We start from the raw sequence: 21,333 nt of genomic DNA on the forward strand, positions 1-21,333 counted from the left end.
GGGAAACAGTTTCCCCGTCGTGGACTCAATCCCCTTCCTGATTCGGAATGCCTCGATTCAATCTCCTTCCCTGAGAGCAACAATCCCAGCGTTTCCAGTCCCTCACACCGGTCCCCTCACAGATAACCTCCCCCCGCACCCAGACCTGGCCCCCAGCAGCACTTCTGCTGATAAAGAGAGAGAATAGAATCCCCACAGTGTGGAAGCAGGCCCTTCGGCCTAACAAGTCCAAACTGACCTACCAAAGAGTATCCCACCGAGAACCATTCCACTATGATGTTATCATAACTAATCCACCCTAACCTGCACATCCCTGGGCACTATGGGACAATTTCCCACGGCCAATCCACCTAACCTGCACATCCCTGGGCACTATGGGACAATTTCCCATGGCCATTCCACCCTAACCTGCACATCCCTGGGCACTATGGGACAATTTCCCATGGCCATTCCACCCTAACCTGCACATCCCTGGACACTATGGGACAATTTCCCACGGCCAATCCACCCTAACCTGCACATCCCTGGGCACTATGGGACAATTTCCCACGGCCAATCCACCCTAAACTGCACATCCCTGGGCACTATGGGACAATTTCCCACGGCCAATCCACCCTAACCTGCACATCCCTGGGCACTATGGGACAATTTCCCACGGCCAATCCACCCTAAACTGCACATCCCTGGGCACTATGGGACAATTTCCCACGGCCAATCCTCCCTAACCTGCACATCCCTGGGCACTATGGGACAATTTCCCACGGCCAATCCTCCCTAACCTGCACATCCCTGGGCACTATGGGACAATTTCCCACGGCCAATCCACCCGAACCTGTACATCCCTGGACACTATGGGACAATTTCCCACGGCCAATCCACCCTAACCTGCACATCCCTGGGCACTATGGGACAATTTGCCATGGCCAATCCACCCTAACCTGCCCACCCCTGGGCATTATAGGACAATTTCCCACGGCCAATCCACCCTAACCTGCACATCCCTGGGCACTATGGGACAATTTCCCATGGCCAATCCACCCTAACCTGCACATCTTTGGACTGTGGGAGGAAACCGGAGCACCCGGAGGTAACCCACGCAGTAACTGGGAGAATGTGCAAACTCCACACAGACAGTCACCTGAGGGTGGGATTGAACCCGGGTCCCTTGTGCTGGGAGGCAGCAGTGCTAACCACTGAGCCACCGTGCCGTCCAATTCTCACAGGATGAAGGATCATGCCTCTTGGAGTCATAGATCTTCACAGCCTGGAAACAGACCCTTCAGCCCAACTCATCCATGCTGACCAAGTTGCCCAAAGTAAGCTAGTCTGGCCTCCCTGCGTTTTGCCCATGTCCCTCCAACCCTTTCCTATCCATGTCCTTATCCAAATGCCTTTTAAACATTGGCACTGCACCTGCATCTACCACCTCCTCTGGCAGCTCATTCCATACACGCACCACCCTCCCTTTTAAATCCTACCCCTCTCACCTCAAGCCTACACCCTTTAATTTTGTATTGCTCTCCTCTGAGGAAAAGGCCTTCACCTTATCTATGCCCTCATGATTCTAAACCTCTCTAAGGTCACCCCCCCCCCAACCTCCTACGTTCCAGGGGGGAAATAAAAAGTCCCAGGCTCTCCTTATAGCTCAAATCCTCCGTACCCCAGCAACGGACTGGTAAATCTCTTCTGGACCCTCTCCAGTTTAATAATATACATTCCTTTGGATAACGCTCCTATAAAACACCCTGAGGGTGTTTGACAATGTTACCTGCCTAGTCTTGGCCTGGCTGGGGGAGGTGGGGGGTGCATCTGAATCAGAGTTGACACTCCTGCTGTTTTAAAGCTCTTTTCTGCTTTCTCCTTTCCCACAGGGAGCCAATATTCTATTGACTGATCAAGGGGACGTGAAACTAGGTGAGAAATGTCTGGGAACAAGCTGATGTCGTGTGTGAGAAATAACGGGAGGTGGCACTAACCTTATACCAGGGTAAAGCAGGAATCTGCAGGTACAGCATGTAGCCAAGAAGGTTAATAGGGCACAGTGCTTTCCTGTGAGAGAGACTGGACAGGAAAATAAGGATGCATTCAGATTAGATTACTTACAGTGTGGAAACAGGCCCTTCGACCCAACAAGTCCACACCGACCCGCCGAAGCACAAACCCCCCCCATTCCCCGACATTTACCCAACACTACGGGCAATTTAGCGTGGCCAATTCACCTGACCTGCACATTTTTGGACTGTGGGAGGAAACCGGAGCACCCGGAGGAAACCCACGCAGACACGGGGAGAACGTGCAAACTCCACACAGAAGTCACCCAAGGCGGGAATTGAACCCGGGTCTCTGGTGCTGTGAGGCAGCAGCGCTAACCACTGTGCCACCGTGCCACCCCATTCCTTCAAGTCCACAGGGTATTGGCGAGACCCCAACCCGAATATATTCATTTGATTTGATTTAATGTTGTCGCTTGTACCTAGATAGGGTGAAAAGTTTTGTTTTGTGTGCAGTACAGAGAGATCAAAGTTCGAACAGAGCAAGGACCACATCGTAACGGCCGGGGGGGGGCGGGCGGGGTCAACATTAGGTGTGAAATTTGAGAGGTCTGTTCCGAAGTCGGGGAACAAGCTTTTGGTCCACGTGTTTAAGGTTATGTATCCTGTACCTGACGGGGGGGGGAGATTCGAACCGGGCTGGGGGGAGGGGGGGGGGTCTGTGGTGATGTCGGCTGCCTTCCCCAGGCAGTGGGGGACGTGTAGATGGAGTCAGTGGGTGGAAGGTTGGGTTTGTGCGATGGTCTGGCCCGGTCCCGGGCGGACCAGCCGCCGTTCCACACCGCGGTGCAACCGGATTGAACACCGTGCATCTGTCGGAGTTGCTGAGGGTCCCTGTGGACGGGCTGAATTTGCATAGCCTCCTGAGGAAGGGGAGGTGTTGTTGTACCTTGGTGACTGCTGCATCAACGTGGGAAGAGCAAGAACAGATTGTCAGTTATTGTCACTCTCAGGAACCTGACGCTGTTCACCTCAGCTCCGTCAGTGTAGATGGGGGAATGTCCACCTCCTTTCTTCCTGAAGTCAATGATCGGCACTTTTGTATTGCTGTCATTGAGTGAGAGAGAGAGAGAGAGAGAGAGAGAGAGAGTGTTATCATTGCAGCCTGTATACTGAGTTCAGTTTTGGTCTCCCTTCCTTAAGGGGGGGGGGTGTGGGAATGTGCGAGGGAGTGCAGAGGAGGATCACTCACTTGCCATCTGGAGTGAGGCGGTTTTCTCATGGGGAATAGTTGCACCTCCACCCCCCCCCCCCACCCCCCCCCCCCCCCCCCCTCCCGTCTCCTCCTGCTGGTGTTTTGAAAAGAGAGGGCTGACTGATTGAAGTGGGTAAGATCCTGCTCGTTCTGGGCAAGGCTGGGCATGGGAAGGGTATCTCCCCCTGGGGATCAGACAGAACGAGGAGGAAACATTGCCAAAGTAGAAGTTTTAGGTGAGGAATTGAGGGTGCGATGACAGTGACATTGGGCCAGTGGGATTGGGATAGTGGGAGTGGGCCACAGATTATTGGGTGGGCTCGGTCAGATGCAAATAAAGTGAAAGTGATTCTCCATCTCTCTCTTCATTTGCAGCGGATTTTGGTGTTTCAGCCGAACTGACAGCATCAGTGGGCAAGAGAAAATCTTTCATTGGTACCCCATACTGGTAAATCATAAACCCCACACTAAATGCACCCTGATAACTGCAGTGGGCACTGTCAGAGGGTCAGTGCTGAGGGAGTGGGCACTGTCAGAGGGTCAGTGCTGAGGGAGTGGGCACTGTCGGAGGGTCAGTGCTGAGGGAATGGGCACTGTCGGAGGATCAGTGCAGAGAGAGTGGGTACTGACGGAGGGTCAGCTCTGAGGGAGTGTGGCACTGTCGGAGGGTCAGTGCAGAGAGAGTGGGTGCTGACGGAGGGTCAGCTCTGAGGGAGTGTGGCACTGTCGGAGGGTCAGTGCTGAGGGAGTGGGCACTGTCGGAGGGTCAGTGCTGAGAGAGTGGGTGCTGACGAAGGGTCAGCTCTGAGGGAGTGTGGCACTGTCGGAGGGTCAGTGCAGAGAGAGTGGGTGCTGACGGAGGGTCAGCTCTGAGGGAGTGTGGCACTGTCGGAGGGTCAGTGCTGAGGGAGTGGGCACTGTCGGAGGGTCAGTGCTGAGAGAGTGGGTACTGACGAAGGGTCAGCTCTGAGGGAGTGTGGCACTGTCGGAGGGTCAGTGCAGAGAGAGTGGGTGCTGACGGAGGGTCAGCTCTGAGGGAGTGTGGCACTGTCGGAGGGTCAGTGCTGAGGGAGTGGGCACTGTCGGAGGGTCAGTGCTGAGAGAGTGGGTGCTGACGGAGGGTCAGCTCTGAGGGAGTGTGGCACTGTCGGAGGGTCAGTGCTGAGGGAGTGTGGCACTATCGGAGGGTCAGCGCTGAGGGAGTGGGCACTGTCGGAGGGTCAGTGCTGAGGGAGTGGGCACTGTCGGAGGGTCAGTGCTGAGGGAGCGGACACTGTCGGAGGGTCAGTGCTGAGGGAGTGGGCACTGTCAGAGGGTCAGTGCTGAGGGAGTGGGCACTGTCGGAGGGTCAGCGCTGAGGGAGTGGACACTGTCAGAGGGTCAGTGCTGAGGGAGTGGGCACTGTCGGACGGTCAGTGCTGAGGGAGGGCTGCACTGTCGGAGGGTCAGTGCTGAGGGAGCACCGCACTGTCGGAGGGTCAGTGCTGAGGGAGGGCTGCACTGTCAGAGAGTCAGTGCTGAGGGAGTGCTGCACTGTCAGAGGGTCAGTGCTGAGGGAGTGCCGCAGTGTCAGAGGGTCAGTACTGAGGGAGTGCTGCACTGTCAGAGGGTCAGTGCTGAGAGAGTGCCGCAGTGTCAGAGGGTCAGTGCTGAGGGAGTGCCGCAGTGTCAGAGGGTCAGTACTGAGGGAGTGCTGCACTATCAGAGGGTCAGTGCTGAGAGAGTGCCGCACTGTCAGAGGGTCAGTGCTGAGGGAGCACCGCACTGTCAGAGGGTCAGTGCTGAGGGAGCGGGCACTGTCAGAGGGTCAGTGCTGAGGGAGTGGGCACTGTCAGAGGGTCAGTGCTGAGGGAGTGCCGCACTGTCGAAGGGTCAGTGCTGAGGGAGTGTCGCAGTGTCGGAGGGTCAGTGCTGAGGGAGTGCCGCAGTGTCAAACGGTCAGTGCTGAGGGAGTGGGCACTGTCGGAGGTGCTGTCTTTCCGATAAGACATTAAATTGAGATCCTTGGGCAGGGAGAGGGTTGTTCTCCACGGCCAGTTATTGTAAGGGCTGGGAGGGTTGGGGGCGTGGGGGGTGTGGAGGAAGCCCCAGCTTCTGGGGTCAAGACTGATGCCTCAACCAACATCCCTAAAAACAGTTAATCTGCTTCACAGTCACAATGCCCTGTGTGGGATCTTGCTGTGCGGTAATTACCTTGCTGCGTTTCCTACAACAGGTGACTGTATTAATGAAAGCATTCCATTGGCTGGGAAGGTTTGGGAAAATGCTGTCCGTACTGGGGATAGATTGTCTCTCTCCTGGATCACGGTGATGGGGAGGAGCTGTCACATTTCATTGGCCATCTCTAGTCCCAGCATTCCTTGCAGTTTTTCGGGGTGATCGGGCAGTCTGGAAGGTGTCAATATTGGGGAGGGTGGGGGGCGAGGGTGGGGCACTCAGTGTTGGTTTGTAATTAGACCCAGGTCATACTGATGTATAGACAGGGCCATGAACCACACCAGACAGCGTGGTCTGGGTGAGGGTCAGTATTCGGTTACCCTGTTGATCCCACACCCCCCCCCCACCCCCACCCCCACCCCCACCCCCACCCCCACCCCCACCCCCACCCCCACCCCCACCCCGTCCTGTCCCAACTCAAACTGGTGAAACTTTGGCTGTGTTTTTCACACAGGATGGCTCCGGAAGTCGCTGCCGTTGAGAAAAAGGGTGGTTACAATCAGCAGTGTGACATCTGGGCCGTTGGGATAACAGCCATCGAACTGGCTGAGTTACAGCCCCCCATGTTTGACCTGCATCCCATGAGGTAAGCACAGAATATCCAACCCTCCCCATGGTACCTCTCCACTGATCTCCATGACACAGAACCCAGGGGTAAACCCTTAACTGTGCTCTCTACCCAACCCAACCCAACCCAACCCAGTTCCAACCTTCCAACTCAGCACTGCCTTCATGACCTGTCCCACCTGCCAATCATCCTTCCCACCTATCTGCTCCACTCTCCTCTCCGACCTATCACCTTTACCCCCACCCACCTATTGCACTCTCAGCTACCTTCTCCCCAGTCCCACTCCCACTCCCACTCCCACTCCCACTCCCATTTATCTCTCCACCCCCAAGACTCCCATTCCTGAAGGGCTCCCGCCCAAAATGTCGATTTTTCTGCTCCTCGGATGCTGCCTGACCTGCTGTGCTTTTCCAGCACCGCTCTCTCAACTCAACCCATCCCACCCCCATCTGACCCAGCTCAACCCACCCCACACCATCCCCTCCCAACCCAACTCAATTCATCCCACCCCAATCTCGTTCCAGCTCAACCCTCCCCACACCATCCCCTTCCAACCCAACTCAACTCATCCCACCCCAATCTCGTCCCAGCTCAACCCACCCCACACCATCCCCTCCCAACCCAACCCAACTAAACTCAACCCATCCCACCCCCATCTGACCTAGCTCAACCCACCCCACCCCCATCTGACCCAGCTCAACCCACCCCACCCCCATCTGACCCAGCTCAACCCACCCCACACTATCCCCTCCCAACCCAACTCAACTCATCCCACCCCCATCTGACCTAGCTCAACCCACCCCACACCATGCCCTCCCAACCCAACCCAACCCAACCCAACCCAACCCATCCCACCCCAATCTGACCCAGCTCAACCCACCCCACACCATCCCATTCCTACCCCATCCAACCCAACTGAACTTACCCTACCCCGCCCCGCCCCACCTCATCCCCACCCCATCCCATCCCAACCCCATCCCAACCCAACCCCATCCCATCCCAACCCGCCCCACCCCATCCCATCCCATCCCGCCCCACCCCATCCCATCCCGCCCCACCCCATCCCATCCCATCCCATCCCATCCCAACCCATCCCATCCCAACCCATCCCATCCCAACCCATCCCATCCCATCCCACCCCAACCCAACCCAACCCGACCCAGTTCAACTGACTCCACACCATCCCGTCGCAATATAATCCAACCTAACTCAACCCATCCCACCCCAATCTTGCCCCAGCTCAACCCACCCCACAGCACACCACACCATCCTATTCCTACCCAATCCAACCCAACTGAACTCAACTCATCCCATCCCAATCTCGTCCCAGCTCAACCCACCGCACTCCATCCTATCCCAATCAAATTCAAATCGACACAACTCAACACAACCCATCCCAGTTTTACCCCACAAAACCCAACCCAAACCAACTAAACCTCAGCTAGCTCAACCAACCAAGCCCAGCTCAACTAACTAACTCAACCTGACCCAACCCATTCCAATCTAACTCAACCCGACCCAACCCATTCCAATCTAACTCAACCTGACCCAACCCATCACAATCTAACTCAACCTGACCCAACCCCTCCCAATCTAACTCAACCTGATCCAACCCATCCCAATCTAACTCAACCTGACCCAACCCATCCCAATCTAACTCAACCTGACCCAACCCATCGCAATCTAACTCAACCTGACCCAACCCATCCCAATCTAACTCAACCTGACCCAACCCATCCCAATCTAACTCAACCTGACCCAACCCCTACCTATCTAACTCAACCTGACCCAACCCATCCCAATCTAACTCAACCTGACCCAACCCCCCCAATCTAACTCAACCTGACCCGACCCATCCCAATCTAACTCAACCTGACCCAACCCATCCCAATCTAACTCAACCTGACCCAACCCATCGCAATCTAACTCAACCTGACCCAACCCCTCCCAATCTAACTCAACCTGACCCAACCCATCGCAATCTAACTCAACCTGACCTAACCCCTCCCAATCTAACTCAACCTGACCCAACCCATCCCAATCTAACTCAACCTGACCCAACCCCTCCCAATCTAACTCAACCTGACCCAACCCCTACCAATCTAACTCAACCTGACCCAACCCATCCCAATCTAACTCAACCTGACCCAACCCATCGCAATCTAACTCAACCTGACCCAACCCATCGCAATCTAACTCAACCTGACCCAACCCATCCCAATCTAACTCAACCTGACCCAACCCATCGCAATCTAACTCAACCTGACCTAACCCCTCCCAATCTAACTCAACCTGACCCAACCCATCCCAATCTAACTCAACCTGACCCAACCCATCCCAATCTAACTCAACCTGACCCAACCCATCCCAATCTAACTCAACCCGACCCAACCCATTCTAATCTAACTCAACCTGACCCAACCCCTCCCAATCTAACTCAACCTGACCCAACCCATTCTAATCTAACTCAACCTGACCCAACCCATTCTAATCTAACTCAACCTGACCCAACCCCTCCCAATCTAACTCAACCCGACCCAACCCATCGCAATCTAACTCAACCCGACCCAACCCCTCCCAATCTAACTCAACCTGACCCAACCCATCCCAATGTAACTCAACCTGACCCAACCCCTCCCAATGTAACTCAACCCGACCCAACCCATTCTAATCTAACTCAACCTGACCCAACCCATCGCAATCTAACTCAACCTGACCCAACCCCTCCCAATCTAACTCAACCTGACCCAACCCATCCCAATCTAACTCAACCTGACCCAACCCATCCCAATCTAACTCAACCTGACCCAACCCATCCCAATCTAACTCAACCTGACCCAACCCATCGCAATCTAACTCAACCTGACCCAACCCATCCCAATCTAACTCAACCTGACCCAACCCATCGCAATCTAACTCAACCTGACCCAACCCATTGCAATCTAACTCAACCTGACCCAACCCCTCCCAATCTAACTCAACCGGACCCAACCCATCCCAATCTAACTCAACCTGACCCAACCCATCCCAATCTAACTCAACCTGACCCAACCCATCCCAATCTAACTCAACCTGACCCAACCCCTCCCAATCTAACTCAACTCGACCCAACCCATCCCAATCTAACTCAACCCGACCCAACCCATCGCAATCTAACTCAACCTGACCCAACCCCTTCCAATCTAACTCAACCCGACCCAACCCATCTTCAATCTGACCCAACCCATCTCAATTGAACTCAACCTGACCCAACCCATTCTAATCTAACTCCACCTAACCCAACCCATTCTAATCTAACTCAGTCTGATCCAGTTCAACCCAGGACAATGAAATCCAACACAAATGAGCTGAACTGGAACTCAACATCTTCACAACACAATTCAACAAAATCCAAGCCCACCTCAACCAGCTAAACCCAACTCTATCACAATCCAGTGCAACCCAATACTATCTAACCCAAGTCAACTCAACTCAAACCAACCTAACCCAACTCAATGCGACTAAAATCCAACTTGACCCAAGTCACAACCCATTCCAACCAAACTTCAGCTCAACTCATCCCAAACCATGTCAGTGACTGGCATGCACGTGTGAATGAACTTTTTTTTCAGTTACTTCCCACGGTCAGTGGGCATGCGTGAATCCATCAGAGAGTCTAAAATGTGTCTCCTTCTCCTTCTGTTCTCCTAGGGCATTGATGTTAATGTCGAAGAGTAATTTCCAACCCCCAAAACTGAAAGATAAGTTAAAATGGTAAGAGCACCTCACCAACTGTTGGGAGGTGGGGGGGTGATGGTGGGTGGCAGGGATGGCAAGGGGCAGGAAGTGAAGCCCACCACAGCCCACAAGTCGGGTCTCTCCATCCGCTATTCTGAAAGGAATTGTATAGGGATGTGGGTCTCACTGGAAAAAGGTTGGCATTTATTGTGGGCACCCAGTGCGTGCCCCACCTTGTTACCCCTTGAATAGGGTCTGGGGGAGTGGGGGTGGAGGTCATGATTTCGATATAACCAACGAGGCGGGGAGGGGGAAGGGAGTAAGTTCAGACTCAGCGACATCAGTGGAGTGGCGGGTGGGCTAGTTGAGAGTCGCTGGAGACACACATCGATGTAGAGTCGAAAGAAGAATGATAGAGCTCCTTCAGTGAACCCTTCTGTTAATTAAACCAAACATCCAGAAAAACTCACCTCGCCTCGTCATCTGTTAAAGTAGGAGTGACTCCCCAAAGTCCATTATTTAAAGAAAATAACACTCATTTATTACTTAACTCTAAAGTGAACATTAAACAACAACAATTCACAACTCTAGATCCCCCTTTCGGCTAATGATCTGCCTCCAACTCTATAACAATATGCCGTTCCAATAAAACACTTAGTAAAATTACATCAATTTAATTTCAAACCCATACAGCCACTGTTGTCTTTGCTGTCTGCCTTCCTCCAACTAAAGATCTCTCTGGGCCATCTTCTTTCTTTTTACTGTGATTATATTTCATATGAAAAGGTACATTTTTATGAAGAGCATTTCCTAATTTCGTGGCTCTCGATGGCAGTTGCTCTGTTTGATTTTTGCTTGCTTTTCTTATATCCCCAACATTGGATCATCTCATTGGTTTGATGACAGCAAAACAATAAATTCAAACACAATTGGGTTTCAGTACCCTGGGACATAATTTCAACTGATTAGTTAAATTTCAATTGTTGTCAAAACAGCAACCAACTCAGGTATTTATTTCAAAGTATCTATTTATAGGCAGCACGGTGGCTCAGTGGCTAGTGCTGTTGCCTCCCAGCGCCAGGGACCCGGATTCGATCCCACCCTCGGGGTGACTGTCTGTGTGGAGGTTGCACATTCTCCCTGTGTCTGTGTGGGTTTCCTCCGGGTGCTCCAGTTTCCTCCCACAGTCCAAAGATGTGCAGGTTAGGGTGGATTGGCCATGGGAAATTGTCCCATAGTGCCCAGGGATGTGCAGGATAGGGTGGATTGGCCGTGGGAAAGTGTCCCATAGTGCCCAGGGATGTGCAGGTTAGGGTGGATTGGCCATGGGAAAGTGTCCCATAGTGCCCAGGAATGTGCAGGTTAGGGTGGATTGGCCATGGGAAATTGTCCCATAGTGCCCAGGGATGTGCAGGTTCAGGTGGATTGGCCATGAGAAATTGTCCCATAGTGCCCATGGATGTGCAGGTTAGGGTGGATTGGCCATAAGAAATTGTCCCACAGTGTCCAGGGATGTGCAGGTTAGGGTGGATTGGCCATGAGAAATTGTCCCATAGTGCCCATGGATGTGCAGGTTAGGGTGGATTGGCCATGGAAAATTGTCCCATAGTGTCCAGGGATGTGCAGGTCAGGGTGGATTGGCCATGGGAAATTGCCCCATAGTGTCCAGGGATGAGCAGGTTAGGGTGGATTGGCCATGGGAAATTCTCCCATATGCCCAGGGATGAGCAGGTTAGGGTGGATTGGCCATGGGAAATTGCCCCATAGTGTCCAGGAATGAGCAGGTTAGGGTGGATTGGCCATGGGAAATTGTCCCATAGTGCCCAGGGATGTGCAGGTTCGGGTGGATTGGCCATAAGAAATTGTCCCACAGTGTCCAGGGATGTGCAGGTTAGGGTGGATTGGCCATGGGAAATTGTCCCATAGTGCCCATGGATGTGCAGGTTAGGGTGGATTGGCCATGGAAAATTGTCCCATAGTGTCCAGGGATGTGCAGATTAGGGTGGATTGGCCATGGGAAATTGCCCCATAGTGTCCAGGGATGTGCAGGTTAGGGTGGATTGGCCATGGGAAATGGTCCCATAGTGTCCAGGGATGTACAGGTTAGGGTGGATTGGCCGTGGAAAATTGTCCCATAGTGTTCAGGGATGTGCAGATTAGGGTGGATTGGCCATGGGAAATTGCCCCATAGTATCCAGGGATGTGCAGGTTAGGGTGGATTGGCCATGGGAAATTGTCCCATAGTGTCCAGGGATGTGTAGGCTAGGTGCATATGTCAGGGGGAAATGTAGAGTAATAGGATAGGGAATGGGACTGGGTGGGTACTCTTTGGAGGGTCAGTATGGACTTATATGGCTGAATGGCCTGTTTCCACACTGTAGGGATTCTATGAAATGTTACATATTTTAATTTTGCATCTAATCATAGACATAGACACAGATGTCAGCTCTCAAACAGCGTTCACTCTCTCTTAAAGGTACAGTACATGCCTTCAACTTTATAACAAGGGTAGCTCCAAGTTGCCATCTAAACCACTAGCTGGTGGGGATTTGAACCCTGAACTATCCCCCACACCCCCAGCACTGCGCACCTCCCGAACCAGGGGAAGGACGTTGTTCGCGCTCCCACTCTCACCTCCTCCTCCTGCCCTCAGGTCCTCGGAGTGTCACAGTTTCATCAAGATGAGCCTGAGAAAGAATCCCAAGAAGAGGCCGACAGCGGAGAAACTGCTCCAGGTAATGGGAATCTGGGATAACTGTCAGCGCAAGGTCGCTTTGAAGAATGGCAAACAGTGTGGAGTCAAGGTGTCTGACTGAAGACATTGGAGGAGGTCACAAGGGGGCAATGTGGGCTCCAGATCTTACATGCTCCAGGGAGTGGGACTTCCCATCCCTATCCCAAATGGTTGGGTCGGGATAGAGTATCTCAAACCCCATTACGTTCATATCCCTGGGACACCTGCACCCACCAACCCCACTGCCCCGTGGCTGAACACTCCCCCTCCCCCTCCCACTCTGTCAAGGACGTGCAGGTCCTGGGCCACCTCCACCGCCAAACCATTACCACCCGACACCTGGATGAGGAACGCCTCATATTCTGCCTTGGGACCCTGCAGCCACATGGGATAAATGTGGATTTCAACAGCTTCCTCACTTCCCCTCCCCCAGCATTATCCCAGTCACAAACTCCAATTCGGCACCACCCTCCTGACCCGTCCATCACTGCCCCCTCTGACCTATCACCTTCTCCCTCACCTTCATCCATCTATCGCTTTCCCAGCTACCTCCCTCCAACCCCACACCCCCCCTCCCACTTATCTCTCAACCCCCAACCCACGAGCCTCATTCCCAATGAAGGGCTTTTCCATGTATTGTCGATTCTCCTGCTCCTCGGATGCTGCCTGACCTGCTATGCTTTTCCAGCATCACATTCATGACTATGTCCATATCCCACCAATCCAAATACCTCAAGACCCTGGGGGAGGGTGGGGAGCGAAGTTTACTGGGAAGGGACCAGGGATGATGGTCCTCAGGGAATGTGGAGACAGACTAGAGATGCTGTGGGATCATTCCCCTTGGAGCAGGGAGGGTTTGAGGATGTGGGGAGAGGAGATTGAATCCATGCGTTCGGATCAGGAAGGGGCTTTTGGATCGGTCAATGAGGGAGAAACAGCTCCCAGAGGCGGGGGGGGGGGGTGGGGGGGGGGTGGAGGGGGAGTCAGTGGCGGTCACACAGGGACCACTCAACCCCTCTACTCTGGGGAATTCTAGACGATTACCCCCACCACGTCTTCCAAAGGAATAACCAGCTTCTGGGCCACTTGATGTGTTTTCCTTGGCAGCACCCATTCGCCAACCAGGCTCTGAGCCGGATCCAAGGGATCGAACTTCTGGACAAGGTCAATAATCCGGAGGCCAGCACAACATCACCTACAGATGACAGTGACCTGGAGGTAGGGTGTGCCGGGGTGTAAGGGGTTGGCTGGATTTCACCGAGATGCCAGGCAGAGATGTTACCCATGGCTCCTTCTCACACCCTGTCAGTGCCAGTTGACCCACGGTGGACAGAACCCTGCCCCCTGCCATCTCCCATACCCCCCCCCCCCCACCAATGGGGCAACTGTCTGCCTTTCAGACAAAGCCCCATGCACTTGGGACCAATAACCTGCCCCACTGTCAGGGGGTCAGTGCTGAGGGAGTGCTGCACTGTCGGAGGGTCAGGGCTGAGGGAGTGCTGCACTGTCGGAGGGTCAGGGCTGAGGGAGGGGGTGAATTGCATTGGAGAATTGAGTATTACCTCTCATGACTGTTGAGTCAATAACACGTGAGGGATCGAGAACATGCTATCCCAGTATTCCCAGCATTTGTGAAAGTGCTCTATTGAAATGATGGAACTAGGCGTTAAACAGCAGCCACCCAGAAATGAGCAGGTTTCTCCCATCACAGATAAGTGTAACAATAGTTGGCTTCAAAACTGATTGAAATGTAGGCAGAGAGGGAGGAAAAGAGAGGGGTGAGAGGGGAGATAGATGACAGAAGAGAGAGAGAGAGAGAGAGAGAGAGAGAGAGTGGGCAGAGCGAGAGAGAAAGGGAACAGAGGGGAGAGGAAGGAGAGAGAGTGAAAGGAGAGGGGTGAAGAGAGAGAGATGACGGAAAGTGGACAGGGAGAGATGAAAGAGAGGAGACAGAAAGGGATGAGAGGAGAGGGAGGGAAGGGAGGGAGGGAGGAGAGGAAGAGAGGAGAGGAAGAGAGAGGAGAGGAAGAGAGAGGAGAGGGAGAGAGAGGAGAGGGAGAGAGAGGAGAGGGAGAGAGAGGAGAGGGAGAGAGGGGAGAGGGGAAGGGGGAGGGAGAGGGGGAGAGGGGTGGGAGAGAGGAGAGGGAGCAATGTGAAGAAGAGAAACTGAGGGGACAGGGAAAGGGGAGAGAGAAAGAGGAGGGAAGAGAAAGAGAGGAGAGCAAAAGAGAGGAGAATGAGAAAGAAAGAGAGGGGAAAGAGAGATGAGAGAGGATAGGGATAGAGAGAGGAGAGGGAGGGGGAGAATGGCAGAAGATGAGAAAGAGACAGAAACTCCGAGCTCGGGACTGAGGGGCAGAGATAAGGAGAAACAGAAATGGCCACAGTGGGAGAGATATAATGAGGGAGACAGAGAGGATTCGAGAGGCGAGGACTAAACAACCCTCTGTTAAGATTCCCACTTCCCTTTTCCCTCCCTCAGGGCATCCCAGAGCTTCAGTGGCAGTGAGGGGCTCTCTGTTTGAAGAGAGCTGCTTTGTGGGAAAAGTAGCAGCCAATTGTCGCACAGCAGGATCCCAAACACAGCCATGTAGGAAGTGAACCAGATCGCCCGTGGTCAGTGATGCTGGATGAGGGACCAATATCGGCTCTGGGACCGATCGGTTGGCCCTGAACCCCTGAATAGAGACCCTCCCAGCCCCGACTCAGTGGCGAGTGTTGGCGGAGACAGGAATTAGGATGGTGAGGGGCATTGGGGGACTGGCGTGTTGGACAATCTGCCCAGAGTCTAACCTTCTCGTTCCCTTGCAGCCCTGTGACACTTACCCCGATAAGATCACCTCGCTGGGGGGACACATGAGAGCAGAGAGGACTCGCTCCGAGATCCAGTGTAAGTCCGTCACTCCGCTCGAACCGGGGGCTGCATTGTCTGATGTGTCTGTTGGTTGACACCAGCCATTCACTCGAGGGGTACATATCAAGGAGGGCTGAGGAGAGACCGGCGGGAGAGCTGAGAGGGATTTGTGCACCAAACCTACGTTATCTGTGCCTTCAACATACAATGGCACCCTGAACCATGTCAGGAGATCTCACAGGCAGGAGAAAAATATTCGGCTAACAGAGATGGGTTTCAAGGAACACACAAAACGAGGAGAGGGAGAGAGACAGAGAGGGAGTGGGGAGGGAATTCCAGACCTTCACTCCTCAGTGGCAGAGCAATCAGGATCAGGACTAGGGAGGGGTGCAGGAGCTGGAGGGGGTTACAGAGATAGGGAGGGGGTGTAGGGTCTGGAGGGGGTTACAGAGATAGGGAGGGGGTGTAGGGGCTGGAGGGGGTTACAGAGATAGGGAGGGGGTGTAGGGGCTGGAGGGGGTTACAGAGATAGGGAGGGGGTGTAGGGGCTAGAGGGGGGTACAGAGATAGGGAGGGGGTGTAGGGGCTGGAGGGGGTTACAGAGATAGGGAGGGGGTGTAGGGGCTGGAGGGGGTTACAGAGATAGGGAGGGGGTGTAGGGGCTGGAGGGGTTACAGAGATAGGGAGGGGGTGTAGGGGCTGGAGGGGGTTACAGAGATAGGGAGGGGGTGTAGGGGCTGGAGGGGGTTACAGAGATAGGGAGGGGGTGTAGGGACTGGAGGGGGTGACAGAGATAGGGAGGGGGTGTAGGGGCTGGAGGGGGTTACAGAGATAGGGAGGGGGTGTAGGGGCTGGACGGGGGTACAGAGATAGGGAGGGGGTGTAGGGGCTGGAGGGGGTGACAGAGATAGGGAGGGGTGTAGGGGCTGGAGGGGGGTACAGAGATAGGGAGGGGGTGTAGGGGCTGGAGGGGGTGACAGAGATAGGGAGGGGTGTAGGGGCTGGAGGGGGTTACAGAGATAGGGAGGGGGTGTAGGGGCTGGAGGAGGTTACAGAGATAGGGAGGGGTGTAGGGGCTGGAGGGAGTTACAGAGATAGGGAGGGGGGTGTAGGGGCTGGAGGGGGTTACAGAGATAGGGAGGGGGTGTAGGGGCTGGAGGGGGGTTACAGAGATAGGGAGGGGGTGTAGGGGCTGGAGGGGGTTACAGAGATAGGGAGGGGGTGTAGGGGCTGGAGGGGGTTACAGAGATAGGGAGGGGGTGTAGGGACTGGAGGGGGTGACAGAGATAGGGAGGGGGTGTAGGGGCTGGAGGGGGTTACAGAGATAGGGAGGGGGTGTAGGGGCTGGAGGGGGGTACAGAGATAGGGAGGGGGTGTAGGGGCTGGAGGGGGTGACAGAGATAGGGAGGGGTGTAGGGGCTGGAGGGGGGTACAGAGATAGGGAGGGGGTGTAGGGGCTGGAGGGGGTGACAGAGATAGGGAGGGGTGTAGGGGCTGGAGGGGGTTACAGAGATAGGGAGGGGGTGTAGGGGCTGGAGGAGGTTACAGAGATAGGGAGGGGTGTAGGGGCTGGAGGGGGTTACAGAGATAGGGAGGGGGGTGTAGGGGCTGGAGGGGGTTACAGAGATAGGGAGGGGGTGTAGGGGCTGGAGGGGGTGACAGAGATAGGGAGGGGGTGTAGGGGCTGGAGGGGGTTACAGAAATAGGGAGGGGGTGTAGGGGCTAGAGGGGGTGACAGAGATAGGGAGGGGGTGTAGGGGCTAGAGGGGGTTACAGAGATAGGGAGGGGGTGTAGGGGCTGGAGGGGGGTTACAGAGATAGGGAGGGGGTTTTGGGGCTGGAGGGGGGTGACAGAGGTAGGGAGGGGGGTGTAGGGGCCAGAGTGGGTTACAGAGATAGGGAGGGGGTTTTGGGGCTGGAGGTGGTTACAGAGATAGGGAGGGGGTGTAGGGGAATTACTTTAATGTAATTCTGTCTGAATCCAGTCCGTCAGGTGCAGTTTGGACGCCCAATGAAGAAGGAGACTGAGCCGGAGAGCACAGTGGTGAGTAAACACGCTGCATGGGTGTATGGAATGGGACTGCAGCCTCTGCTGGTCTCTTGTTGGTTAAGGGAACAATGTTGACTTTAGGACACGGGGAGGACTGCCCCCTCCACATCGCTCATCATCCAATAGTAGCCTCGGGATGTTTTAACCTCCTCACCCCCTGAGCGGCTAGTTGGGTCCTTGGTTTCATGTCTCACTGGAATGACTACGCCTCCGACAGTGCCCATTCCCTCAGCGCTGACCCTCCGACAGTGCCCACTCCCTCAGCACTGACCCTCCGACAGTGCCCATTCCCTCAGCGCTGACCCTCCGACAGTGCCCGCTCCCTCAGCACTGACCCTCCGACAGTGCCTGCTCCCTCAGCGCTGACCCTCCGACAGTGCCGGCTCCCTCAGCGCTGACCCTCTGACAGTGCCCATTCCCTCAGTACTGACCCTCCGACAGTGCCCACTCCCTCAGTACTGACCCTCCGACAGTGCCCACTCCCTCAGCGCTGACCCTCCGACAGTGCAGCACTCCTTCAGCACTGACCCTCTGACAGTGCCTGCTCCCTCAGCACTGACCCTCTTCAGTGCGGCGCTCCCTCAGCACTGACCCTCTGACAGTGCCCGCTCCCTCAGCACTGACCCTCTGACAGTGCCCATTCCCTCAGTACTGACCCTCCGACAGTGCCGGCTCCCTCAGCGCTGACCCTCTGACAGTGCCCATTCCCTCAGCGCTGACCCTTTGACAATGCCCATTCCCTCAGCACTGACCCTCCGACAGTGTCCGCTCCCTCAGCGCTGACCATCCAACAGTGCCCATTCCCTCAGCACTGACCCTCCGACAGTGCCCACTCCCTCAGCACTGACCCTCCGACAGTGGCCATTCCCTCAGCACTGACCCTCCGACAGTGCGGCACTCCCTCAGCACTGACTCTCCGACAGTGCCCGCTCCCTCAGCACTGACCCGCCGACAGTGCGGCACTCCCTCAGCACTGACCCTCCGACAGTGCGGCACTCCCTCAGCACTGACCCTCCGACAGTGCCCACTCCCTCAGCACTGACCCTCGGACAGTGCGGTACTCCCTCAGCACTGACCCTCCGACACTGCCCACTCCCTCAGTGCTGACCCTCCGACAGTGCCCGCTCCCTCAGCGCTGACCCTCTGACAGTGCCCACTCCCTCAGCACTGACCCTCTGACAGTGCCTGCTCCCTCAGCGCTGACCCTCTGACAGTGCCCACTCCCTCAGCGCTGACCCTCTGACAGAGCCCATTCCCTCAGCACTGTGCCTCTGACAGTGCCCGCTCCCTCAGCACTGACCCTCTGACAGTGCCCGCTCCCTCAGCACTGACCCTCTGACAGTGCCCGCTCCCGCAGCGCTGACCCTCTGACAGTGCCCGCTCCCTCAGCGCTGACCCTCTGACAGTGCCCACTCCCTCAGCACTGACCCTCTGACAGTGCCTGCTCCCTCAGCGCTGACCCTCTGACAGTGCCCGCTCCCTCAGCGTTGACCCTCTGACAGTGCCCACTCCCTCAGCACTGACCCTCTGACAGTGCCTGCTCCCTCAACGCTGACCCTCTGACAGTGCCCACTCCCTCAGCACTGACCCTCTGACAGTGCCTGCTCCCTCAGCGCTGACCCTCTGACAGTGCCCGCTCCCTCAGCGTTGACCCTCCGACAGTGCCCATTCCCTCAGCACTGTGCCTCTGACAGTGCCTGCTCCCTCAGCACTGACCCTCCGACAGTGCGGCACTCCCTCAGAACTGACTCTCCGACAGTGCCCACTCCCTCAGCGCTGACCTTCCGACAGTGCGGCACTCCCTCAGCACTGACCCTCCGACAGTCCCCATTCCCTCAGCACTGACCCTCTGACAGTGCCCACTCCCTCAGCGCTGACCCTCTGACAGTGCCCGCTCCCTCAGCGTTGACCCTCTGACAGTGCCCATTCCCTCAGCGCTGACCCTCCGACAGTGCCAGCTCCCTCTGCCCTGACCCTCTGACAGTGCCAGCTCCCTCTGCACTGTGCCTCTGACAGTGCCCACTCCCTCAGCACTGACCCTCTGACAGTGCCCACTCCCTCAGCACTGACCCTCCGACAGTACCAGCTCCCTCTGCCCTGACCCTCCGACAGTACCAGCTCCCTCTGCACTGACCCTCTGACAGTGCCAGCTCCCTCTGCACTGTGCCTCTGACAGTGCCAGCTCCCTCTGCACTGTGCCTCTGACAGTGCCAGCTCCCTCTGCACTGTGCCTCTGACAGTGCCTGCTCCCTCTGCACTGTGCCTCTGACAGTGCCTGCTCCCTCTGCACTGACCCTCTGACAGTGCCAGCTCCCTCTGCCCTGACCCTCTGACCGTGCCCGCTCCCTCAGCACTGACCCTCTGACAGTGCCCATTCCCTCAGTACTGACCCTCCGACAGTGCCGGCTCCCTCAGCGCTGACCCTCTGACAGTGCCCATTCCCTCAGCGCTGACCCTTTGACAATGCCCATTCCCTCAGCACTGACCCTCCGACAGTGTCCGCTCCCTCAGCGCTGACCATCCGACAGTGCCCATTCCCTCAGCACTGACCCTCCGACAGTGCCCACTCCCTCAGCACTGACCCTCCGACAGTGGCCATTCCCTCAGCACTGACCCTCTGACAGTGCCAGCTCCCTCTGCACTGTGCCTCTGACAGTGCCAGCTCCCTCTGCACTGTGCCTCTGACAGTGCCAGCTCCCTCTGCACTGTGCCTCTGACAGTGCCTGCTCCCTCTGCACTGTGCCTCTGACAGTGCCTGCTCCCTCTGCACTGTGCCTCTGACAGTGCCTGCTCCCTCTGCACTGACCCTCTGACAGTGCCAGCTCCCTCTGCCCTGACCCTCTGACCGTGCCCGCTCCCTCTGCACTGTGCCTCTGACAATGCCCGCTCCCTCTGCATTGTGTGGGTATATGATTACTTTTCCAGGTAGTCTGAGTTGGGATTTTGAACTGACATCCTTGTGATTGAGCTTAAAAATTCTGAGGGCTGAAACACTGGAGAACGTGGCTGTCTCTGAAGTAATTATCACGCTTGAACGTTCCAGGCTTGTGCTGTGACTTTGTAAAACGTTGTGAACGTGCCCTGAATGAGCACAGGCCGTTCCCGTGGTTTGTACGGAGCTTGGTGTGCTCCCTTACAGATTTTGCCTCACGGGAGGCAACAATCCCCTTCATGCTGACAAGTTATATTTCAACCTTGCAAGTTCAGATTGTAATCTCTCCGCCTGCCTGGTCACTGGGACAGGCATCCACTAGAAACATAGAGATCGGTGCAGGAGATGGCCATTCAGCCCTTCCAGCCTGCCCCACTCTTTAACACCATCATGGCTGATCATGCAATCTCAGTATCTCTCTCCCTATACCCTTTCTGCCACAAGGGCCACATCCCGCTCCCTCTTGAATATATCTAACGTTGTGGACCCCAACAGCTTCCTGTGGGAGAGAATTCCACAGGTTCACAGCTCTGTGTGTGAAGAAATTCTACCTCATCTCCAACTTGAATGGCTTACCTGTTCTTCTTAGACTGGGACCCCTAGTTCTGGACTTGCCCAAAATTCCTCTTGCATCCAGCCTGTCCTGTCCCATCAGGAGTTTGTATGTTTCTATGCAATCTCACCCCCCACCCACCTCATTTTTCTAAATCCCAGTGAGTACAAGCCCAGTCGGTCCAATCTTTCCTCATATGTTAGCCCAGTCATCCCGGGAGTCAGCCTGGTGAATCTTCACTGGGCTCCCTCGGTGGCAGGAATCTCTCGACCGCAGGATCTGCTTCCCTTCACCCAGAATGTTGTGCGATCCTGTCCATTCGGATCCGCCCTGGTCTCCACCCTAACAGCTTTATCTCATCCACAGGATTCCAATCAAGACGATGACTGGAAACTCCACGAGGATGATGACGATCTGTAAGGGACGCAGCTTTTTCCCCCTCATCAAAGATAACAACCTGAG

The 21,333-nt window shown here is 55.4% G+C and overlaps 2 protein-coding genes across 2 annotated transcripts in view; both read left to right on the plus strand.

Moving 5' to 3' along the window:
• The window catches only part of men1 (multiple endocrine neoplasia I), a 31,464-nt gene extending 29,524 nt beyond the window's left edge, over positions 1 to 1,940 (plus strand). The window contains exon 9 of the mRNA XM_087983590.1: positions 1,872 to 1,940. Within this exon, the coding sequence (XP_087839716.1) occupies positions 1,872 to 1,940 (69 nt within the window). The remainder of the gene's footprint in view (positions 1 to 1,871) is intronic.
• Positions 1,798 to 21,333, plus strand: part of LOC122547333 (mitogen-activated protein kinase kinase kinase kinase 3-like) — a 63,967-nt gene continuing 44,431 nt past the window's right edge. Inside the window, exons 1-9 of the mRNA XM_087983710.1 lie at positions 1,798 to 1,914; positions 3,622 to 3,694; positions 5,918 to 6,049; positions 9,722 to 9,784; positions 12,402 to 12,483; positions 13,590 to 13,700; positions 15,294 to 15,372; positions 17,322 to 17,380; positions 21,238 to 21,287. Of these exons, the coding sequence (XP_087839836.1) occupies positions 5,919 to 6,049; positions 9,722 to 9,784; positions 12,402 to 12,483; positions 13,590 to 13,700; positions 15,294 to 15,372; positions 17,322 to 17,380; positions 21,238 to 21,287 (575 nt within the window). The 5' untranslated portion in view covers positions 1,798 to 1,914; positions 3,622 to 3,694; position 5,918. The remainder of the gene's footprint in view (positions 1,915 to 3,621; positions 3,695 to 5,917; positions 6,050 to 9,721; positions 9,785 to 12,401; positions 12,484 to 13,589; positions 13,701 to 15,293; positions 15,373 to 17,321; positions 17,381 to 21,237; positions 21,288 to 21,333) is intronic.

Source organism: Chiloscyllium plagiosum, unplaced genomic scaffold, assembly GCF_037043375.1.
Source record: "Chiloscyllium plagiosum isolate Xiang-an unplaced genomic scaffold, Cpla_swu_hap1 HiC_scaffold_46, whole genome shotgun sequence".
Classification (NCBI taxonomy): Eukaryota; Metazoa; Chordata; class Chondrichthyes; order Orectolobiformes; family Hemiscylliidae; genus Chiloscyllium; species Chiloscyllium plagiosum.